We start from the raw sequence: 9,604 nt of genomic DNA, 5'->3' as shown, positions 1-9,604 counted from the left end.
TGAAACAACTGCACCATCATTCACTATCACAGTGTGAAACAACTGCACCATCATTCACTATCACAGTGTGAAACAACTGCACCATCATTCACTATCACAGTGTGAAACAACTGCACCATCATTCACTATCACAATGTGAAACAACTGCACCATTATTCACTATCACAGTGTGAAACAACTGCACCATCATTCACTATCACAATGTGAAACAACTGCACCATCATTCACTATCACAATGTGAAACAACTGCACCATCATTCACTATCACAATGTGAAACAACTGCACCATCATTCACTATCACAATGTGAAACAACTGCACCATTATTCACTATCACAGTGTGAAACAACTGCACCATCATTCACTATCACAATGTGAAACAACTGCACCATCATTCACTATCACAATGTGAAACAACTGCACCATCATTCACTATCACAATGTGAAACAACTGCACCATCATTCACTATCACAATGTGAAACAACTGCACCATCATTCACTATCACAGTGTGAAACAACTGCACCATCATTCACTATCACAGTGTGAAACAACTGCACCATCATTCACTATCACAGTGTGAAACAACTGCACCATCATTCACTATCACAATGTGAAACAACTGCACCATCATTCACTATCACAATGTGAAACAACTGCACCATCATTCACTATCACAATGTGAAACAACTGCACCATCATTCACTATCACAATGTGAAACAACTGCACCATCATTCACTATCACAGTGTGAAACAACTGCACCATCATTCACTATCACAATGTGAAACAACTGCACCATCATTCACTATCACAATGTGAAACAACTGCACCATCATTCACTATCACAATGTGAAACAACTGCACCATCATTCACTATCACAATGTGAAACAACTGCACCATCATTCACTATCACAATGTGAAACAACTGCACCATCATTCACTATCACAATGTGAAACAACTGCACCATCATTCACTATCACAGTGTGAAACAACTGCACCATCATTCACTATCACAGTGTGAAACAACTGCACCATCATTCACTATCACAGTGTGAAACAACTGCACCATCATTCACTATCACAGTGTGAAACAACTGCACCATCATTCACTATCACAATGTGAAACAACTGCACCATCATTCACTATCACAATGTGAAACAACTGCACCATCATTCACTATCACAATGTGAAACAACTGCACCATCATTCACTATCACAATGTGAAACAACTGCACCATCATTCACTATCACAGTGTGAAACAACTGCACCATCATTCACTATCACAGTGTGAAACAACTGCACCATCATTCACTATCACAATGTGAAACAACTGCACCATCATTCACTATCACAATGTGAAACAACTGCACCATCATTCACTATCACAATGTGAAACAACTGCACCATCATTCACTATCACAATGTGAAACAACTGCACCATCATTCACTATCACAATGTGAAACAACTGCACCATCATTCACTATCACAGTGTGAAACAACTGCACCATCATTCACTATCACAGTGTGAAACAACTGCACCATCATTCACTATCACAGTGTGAAACAACTTCACCATCATTCACTATCACAATGTGAAACAACTGCACCATCATTCACTATCACAATGTGAAACAACTGCACCATCATTCACTATCACAATGTGAAACAACTGCACCATCATTCACTATCACAATGTGAAACAACTGCACCATCATTCACTATCACAGTGTGAAACAACTGCACCATCATTCACTATCACAGTGTGAAACAACTGCACCATCATTCACTATCACAATGTGAAACAACTGCACCATTATTCACTATCACAGTGTGAAACAACTGCACCATCATTCACTATCACAATGTGAAACAACTGCACCATCATTCACTATCACAATGTGAAACAACTGCACCATCATTCACTATCACAATGTGAAACAACTGCACCATCATTCACTATCACAATGTGAAACAACTGCACCATAATTCACTATCACAATGTGAAACAACTGCACCATCATTCACTATCACAGTGTGAAACAACTTCACCATCATTCACTATCACAATGTGAAACAACTGCACCATCATTCACTATCACAATGTGAAACAACTGCACCATCATTCACTATCACAATGTGAAACAACTGCACCATCATTCACTATCACAATGTGAAACAACTGCACCATCATTCACTATCACAGTGTGAAACAACTGCACCATCATTCACTATCACAGTGTGAAACAACTGCACCATCATTCACTATCACAGTGTGAAACAACTGCACCATTATTCACTATCACAGTGTGAAACAACTGCACCATCATTCACTATCACAATGTGAAACAACTGCACCATCATTCACTATCACAATGTGAAACAACTGCACCATCATTCACTATCACAATGTGAAACAACTGCACCATCATTCACTATCACAATGTGAAACAACTGCACCATAATTCACTATCACAATGTGAAACAACTGCACCATCATTCACTATCACAATGTGAAACAACTGCACCATCATTCACTATCACAGTGTGAAACAACTGCACCATCATTCACTATCACAATGTGAAACAACTGCACCATCATTCACTATCACAATGTGAAACAACTGCACCATCATTCACTATCACAGTGTGAAACAACTGCACCATCATTCACTATCACAATGTGAAACAACTGCACCATCATTCACTATCACAATGTGAAACAACTGCACCATCATTCACTATCACAGTGTGAAACAACTGCACCATCATTCACTATCACAATGTGAAACAACTGCACCATCATTCACTATCACAATGTGAAACAACTGCACCATCATTCACTATCACAATGTGAAACAACTGCACCATCATTCACTATCACAGTGTGAAACAACTGCACCATCATTCACTATCACAATGTGAAACAACTGCACCATCATTCACTATCACAATGTGAAACAACTGCACCATCATTCACTATCACAATGTGAAACAACTGCACCATCATTCACTATCACAATGTGAAGCAAGCACACTTTTTATGACTTCTAAATCATAATAAAACCCCTAGCAAGGGGCGGCTAACAACGTAGGCAATGGGGATTTAATCTATTACGCCTATAAAGCGCACAGAGCGCATGGCAATTTCCACTATTTTCTCCAACAACAACAACTACTAAACATGACAGCCAACAACCACTACTTTGGGACACATGATGATCCACAACAAGGGTTGGTCCAATACCAACATTTTTGTACCGGTACCAAAATGTATTTCGATACTTTTTGAAATAAAGGGGACCCAAAAAAAATGCATTATTGTCTTTATTTAAAAAAATCTTACGATACTTTAAACACATGTTTATTATTGCAATTTAGTCCTTAAATAAAATGTTGAACATACTAGACAACTTTTCTTTTAGTAGTTAGTAAGCGAAGAAAGGCTCCTAATTTGACGTATGCAGTAACATATTGTCATTTATACACCTATTATTTTCTACACATGATGAGGGACAAATTTACTATTAATATCTGCCTATTTGCTCTTTTAACATGTTCTATCTACACTTCTGTTCAAATGTAATAATCACTTGTTCTTCTTTCCTTGGATACTTGACATTAGTTTTGGATGATACCACACATTTAGGTATGGATCATGTGGATACCAAGTCGTTACAGGATCATACATTGGTCATATTCAAAGTCCTCATGTGTCCAGGGACGAATTTCCTGACTTTATAAACATAAAACACGTTTTATCATAGTAGTATCGACTAGATACACTCTTCGCTTGGTATCATTACAGTGGATGTCAGGTGTAGATCCACCCATGGTGTTTGTTTACATTGTGACACCGGTGAGCTGTTAAGCTATTACTTGTCCTGCAGTATAAAACTTACTTTTTTTGTTGCCATGGAGACCAGGATTAGTGATTTAGAAGTAGCTAAAACACTGTGGATGGATGTTAGCTGCATGTGTTAAAGCAGCTCTTCCCGAGTGTTATAACTTCACCTTTATCTTGACTTTTTACAGCAAAATGCGTCCATTCTCCCTTTTCTGTCTACACACTGTGTCTGCTTGCAAGTACTCAGTGTGTGTGCGCTGCCCAACATGCTCCTCTGCTGGTAAAAGCAGCAATGTCAGCAGGTGACGACCACGCGCCGTCATGCCCGTTAAAAAAAAAAAAGGGTGGCGGCGGTACTTTTTAGAGGCGGTATAGTACCGAATATGATTCATTAGTATCGTGGTACTTTACTAGTACCGGTATCCCCTACAACCTTATCGAGAACTATATCTTTTTGAGCCTGAATACAAGGAGGGTTTTTTCAAATGTTTTTGGAGGCCCTTAAAGGTACACTGTATAAATCCCATTGGCTACATTGGTTGTCCGTCTTGTATTAGACTTTTTTTAAATGTTTTACAAAAAATGGAAAGACTCGTTGTTTGGAATTAGAAATTTGAATGTTAGCCAAAATTCCCCCAAAAAGTGCAGTTCCCATTTGATAGGTGCATCCAAATCAGCTGTTCCAAAATATGAACTAAAGTCACCTGGTAATGTTTGAGTGGCTCCGGGTCAGGGTCAGGGTCACTCTCACCATGCAGACACTATTCTGGGTCACACTTCCACTGTGAACACACGACTGCATGTTTCTGTCAAAAAGTACAGTTAAAACTTTTATAGGGGTCATAAATGATGTTTGTTCTACATTTATAACACTAATGGTGGTTCTTTGCTCCAAATTCTGCATGGATGATGTTTTACACATCATCTTCTAGCCGTGTTTCTCTTCAGAATGGACCATTTTGTGGCGGGTCATATTGACGAGCGTCCACTTGGACTGCGTATTTTGTTGAAGTTTTTATCACGTCCATATGGAGTCTCCTGACAGATCTAAGTCCGAACTACACACCAGGGCTATAGGCTTATTAGCTTTTCCACTCGTAGGACCGGTGCTACTAAATGACAAAAATGAGTAAAACAGAATTTATTTTTGTAGCAATAAGTCATGTATAATCGAGTAAGATATGTGATGTATCATATTAAAACTGTATACATGTTGAAAAACAACTGTAACCAAATAGACAACATCAGGTGCCAACATGCATCATATGACCCCTTTATTGGAGTATTTTACAGCAATTTGATGAATTCTATCATTTTCTTTTTCTTTTTCTATTTTGCCTGCCAGGAACCTGCTCTACGTTTATCCTCAAAGCCTGAACTTCAGCAGCCGCCAGGGCTCAGTGAGGAACATCGCCGTGAAAGTTCAGTTCATGGCAGGGGAGGACCCCAGCCAAGCTTTGCCGGTGAGTCACAGATGACAGCATTGCTCTCAGGGAGAAAGTCATTCCTGTTGCTAAAAAACAGCCAAAGGCGGTGAAATATTATATGCATTTATGTTTTTGGGGAAAAGCAAGTTGAGTGAGCTCTGTCAGGCTGCTCTGGTTTCACTCGCTTGCTATATACAGCTTGGTATGTGGGACATACCATACTGTATATAATACATACAGTGTGGTATGTGGGACATACCACACTGTATATAATACATACAGTGTGGTATGTGGGACATACCATACTGTATATAATACATACACTATGGTATGTGGGACACACCATACTGTATATAATACATACAGTGTGGTATGTGGGACACACCATACTGCACCCACAGTAACCATGCTCTTAGGGGGTCACTTCAAGTCAGGGCCAAATGTGTATTGACTGTTGCTCTTTCAAAAATGATTTGAGCAGGTCTTCTTTGGGAAGTCCAGTTGTGCCGAGTTCCTGAGAGAGGCGTTCACCCCCATCATCTACCACAACAAGTACGACCAAAACACTTTGTTCCTGTTTTGCGAAACCCCTCCAGGCTGAATTCATTTCAGGCTTCCTTTGCTTGGTCTGACTGTTTAACTCTTGCCCTCAGGTCTCCTGAGTTCTATGAGGAGATGAAGCTGAAAATTCCTGCCAACCTCACAGACAACCACCACCTTCTCTTTACCTTCTACCACATCAGCTGCCAAACCAAACAGAACACCCCTCTGGAGACCCCTGTGGGCTACACTGTGAGAAAGCTCAAAGCCACATTCTTTGATGCGTTGGAGCCTGCTTAAGGCGGTCCCGTTTGTGTCTGTCTGGACCAACTCTTTTTCTTATTGCTAAAAACTACCCGCTTAAATCAACATGCGTAACATTTAAGAGCTAAAAGGCTCATTTCTTTGAAAATGTTGACCTGGGTTGTACTAGTAATGTCAGCATTGTTGTTAAGCCGCCTCCCACAACATAACTTGTTCTGGTTACAGGGACAATGCATACTAATGAACGTTTTTGTCAAAATGCCAGAGTTAGCCAACATACTATTTTTCAGCCATGGTCCCTAGAACAGGGGGGGTCTACAACCAGTAGTTCTCAAGTAGGTTAACATCACACTTTTAAATTAAAATGACAGAAAGAGCGTGATTGATAACTGCACACTAACAAACTCACGGACGGACTGTCGCCAGCCAGCTTGCTGGTTTATATGCTCACATGAAAACAAGAGACATTAACATCTTTCCCCTTGAAGAAAAGACATACCCCAATCGTCATCTAGCATTCTGTTATGGTGGCTGTTGTGTTCAAAAAATATGTTTTAAGAACGCCTCCAAGTGTGTTCAACAACGCAGCCTGCCCCCGATAAGATTCCAGGAACCTTTCAAAAGTCCCACCGAGCTGGCAGGAACAAAAACAAGTTCCCACATAACTAAATCCACCCGGGTAGTTTTTGGTGAAAACATGAGGGAAACTTTACTGCCATGGAAAAGTGTCGAGAGTTAAAAGGGTCGACGCGAGTCAGCCAGGCCGAGGAGCTGCTGTAACAGCCTCTGTGACCATGGCCTTCACTCTCTCTCTCTCTCTCTCTCTCTCTCTCTCTCTCTTTCCTGGCAGTGGATCCCCCTCATGCAGCATGGCCGACTGCGCACCGGTGCCTTCAGTTTGCCCGTCTCAGTGGAAAAGCTCCCGCCCAGCTACTCTGTGCTGACCCCCGATGTGAGTGAAGGAATTTCCATGACTGAATAAGAACGGCGTTTGACTGAGTTGACTCGAGCAGGTCCAGCTCCCGGGCATGAAGTGGGTGGATAACCACAAAGGCGTGTTCAACGTGGAGGTGACAGCCATGTCCTCCGTGCACACACAGGTACGCTATGCTAACATGTCTTTCAGACCCACTTTTTACTTTACCAACATCTTTCTGAAACGTGCACGACCTTTCCAGTCAGCGCTTAGTTGGAAGTTGTCAGCACAAGTGAGTCGGGCTCTTCTGTGACGCTGACACGTTATGATGGCTTCTCTTTGCTGGAAATAATAATCACCATTATTTTGATTGATGTAGTAGTCACGATTAATTACAGCAGGGGTGCCCGCAAGCTGGCAGTGGGTGTGTCAGTCCATAGCCAGCCGGGCATTAAAAAAAGACCTGAAAATGATGGATCATCAATCTTCACCAAGACTTTGGTCACTTGATTGACTGGTAGAGTGGCCGTGCCAGCAACTTGAGGGTTGCAGGTTCGATTCCCGCTTCCGCCATCCTAGTCACAGCCGTTGTGTCCTTGGGCAAGACACTTTACCCATCTGCTCCCAGTGCCACCCACACTGGTTTAAATGTAACTTAGATATTGGGTTTCACTGTGTAAAGCGCTTTGAGTCACTAGAGAAAAGCGCTATATAAATATAATTCACTTCACTTCACTTTCACAGCACCCACGGGTCTTGTGAGATGATGCTGGCTGCTGCCAGATCATTATTAGGAAAAAACGACCGACAGGAAGGCCAGAAGCACTTTTTATTTCAACAGACTCTCGCAAAACTCTAAAGACCGACTGCACAGTTCCTGTCTTCACAATAAAAGCCCTGCTCCATCCTGCCTGCACTAACAAAATAAGAGTCTCCAAAAGCTAGAGCGCACAATGTAACAAGCTACAGAGTTTGCCGCCAATGTATTTCTTTTAAAGTGTATAAGAAGGAGTATAAAAGCTGGACAAATAAAAAACAAGTACTTTAAAGGCCCACTGAAAGCCACTACTAGCGACCACACAGTCTGATAGTTTATATATCAATGATGAAATATTAACATTGCAACACATGACAATACGGCCGCTTTAGTTTACTAAATTGCAATTTTAAATTTCCCGGGAGTTTTTTCTTAAAAACATTGCGTAGTGATGACGTGTACGCAAGACGTCACAGGTTTTTAGGAATATGAGCGCTGCACACACACACAGCTAAAAGTCGTCTGCTTTAACGGCATAATTACACAGTTTTTTGGACATCTGTGTTTGCAATTTGTTCAATTAATAATGGAGAAGTCAAAGTAGAAAGATGGAGTTGGGAAGCTTTAGCCATTAGCCACACAAACACATGGTGATTCCTTGTTTAAAATTCACGGAGATGAAACTTTACTATGGATCCCAACCGAGTGTCAACCAGCAGGTTTCGGTGATAAAATTGTTGTTAAAAAGTCGCTTCTTACCGGATATCAGCTGAGCTTGTGCCGTCCATAAAGCTGCTGTCGACTTCCCTGAGACACTGGCGTCAACACACCGTGGACACACACCTCCGACTATCAGGTACTGTTAAACTCACTAAAACACTAGCAACACAATACAAAGATAAGGGATTTCCCAGAATTATCCTAATAAATGTCTTTAAAAACATCAGAATCCGTCTCAATGCAATTGCGTATTTTTACATTTTTTATTTTTTATTTAATTTTTTTATTCTTTTTCTAGTCCCTCGCTATCAATATCCTCAAACACAAATCTTTCATCCTCGCACAAATTAATGGGGAAATTGTCGTTTTCTCGGTCCGAATAGCTGTTTTTGTTGGAGGCTCCCATTAAAACCAATGTGAATATGTGAGGAGCCATCACACTTGTGACATCATCAACATGTGACGTCATCGTCTGCGACTTCTGCTGCAGGCAGGGCTTTTCTGCAGTTGCAAACTTTATCCTGGATGTTCTCTACTAAATCATGTCAGCAAACATTTGGCAATATGGCGAAATGATGAAGTATGACACATAGAATGGAGCTGCTATCCCCGTTTAAATAAGAACATCTCATTTCAGTAGGACTTTCATGTGGTTTTGGACAGAAAAGAGGAGGTTTTTTTTCTCCTCCAATTTAAAATGTGGAGGTTCTCATCACTACTGTCTGATTCCAACCAATGCAAGTCATCACAATCATACCAACTTATATCCTTGTCTTCATGAAAGTGTGTTAAACGTGCTTGTATTAGCATGAAAGACCTTTAACGTGTTAACAAAAACCTCTCTTTCATAAATAAATCAATATATATGAATGAGGTAGATCCCCTCGACTCGGTCAATGAAAAAGTAGCTCGCCTGCAGAAAAAGTGCGGGCTCCCCTGAATTACTCGATTATTCATTAATAATCATATGCGGTCCTCTCCAAGGTTTCTCATAGTCATCATTGTCACTGACGTCCCACAGGGTGTGAGTTTTTCCTTGCCCTTATGTGGGCCTACCGAGGATGTCGTAGTGGTTTGTGCAGCCCTTTGAGACACTAGTGATTTAGGGCTATATAAATAATCATTGATTGA

At 40.9% G+C, this 9,604-nt stretch overlaps 1 protein-coding gene across 4 annotated transcripts in view; it reads left to right on the top strand.

Moving 5' to 3' along the window:
- LOC133555758 (dedicator of cytokinesis protein 7-like) overlaps positions 1-9,604 on the top strand; it is an 84,245-nt gene that overhangs the window by 30,066 nt on the left and 44,575 nt on the right. For all 4 annotated transcript variants that reach the window (XR_009807396.1, XM_061905084.1, XM_061905083.1 and 1 more), the window contains exons 15-19: positions 5,195-5,312; positions 5,758-5,828; positions 5,930-6,068; positions 6,931-7,032; positions 7,094-7,180. Coding sequence is in view for 3 of the 4 variants with exons in the window: in XM_061905084.1 (XP_061761068.1) it covers positions 5,195-5,312; positions 5,758-5,828; positions 5,930-6,068; positions 6,931-7,032; positions 7,094-7,180 (517 nt within the window). In the remaining variant the exon portion in view is untranslated. The remainder of the gene's footprint in view (positions 1-5,194; positions 5,313-5,757; positions 5,829-5,929; positions 6,069-6,930; positions 7,033-7,093; positions 7,181-9,604) is intronic.

The sequence above is a fragment of the Nerophis ophidion genome, linkage group LG07 (assembly GCF_033978795.1).
Source record: "Nerophis ophidion isolate RoL-2023_Sa linkage group LG07, RoL_Noph_v1.0, whole genome shotgun sequence".
Classification (NCBI taxonomy): Eukaryota; Metazoa; Chordata; class Actinopteri; order Syngnathiformes; family Syngnathidae; genus Nerophis; species Nerophis ophidion.
The sequence above is the reverse complement of the archived record's forward strand: the minus strand, read 5'-3'. Positions and strand labels throughout refer to the sequence as shown.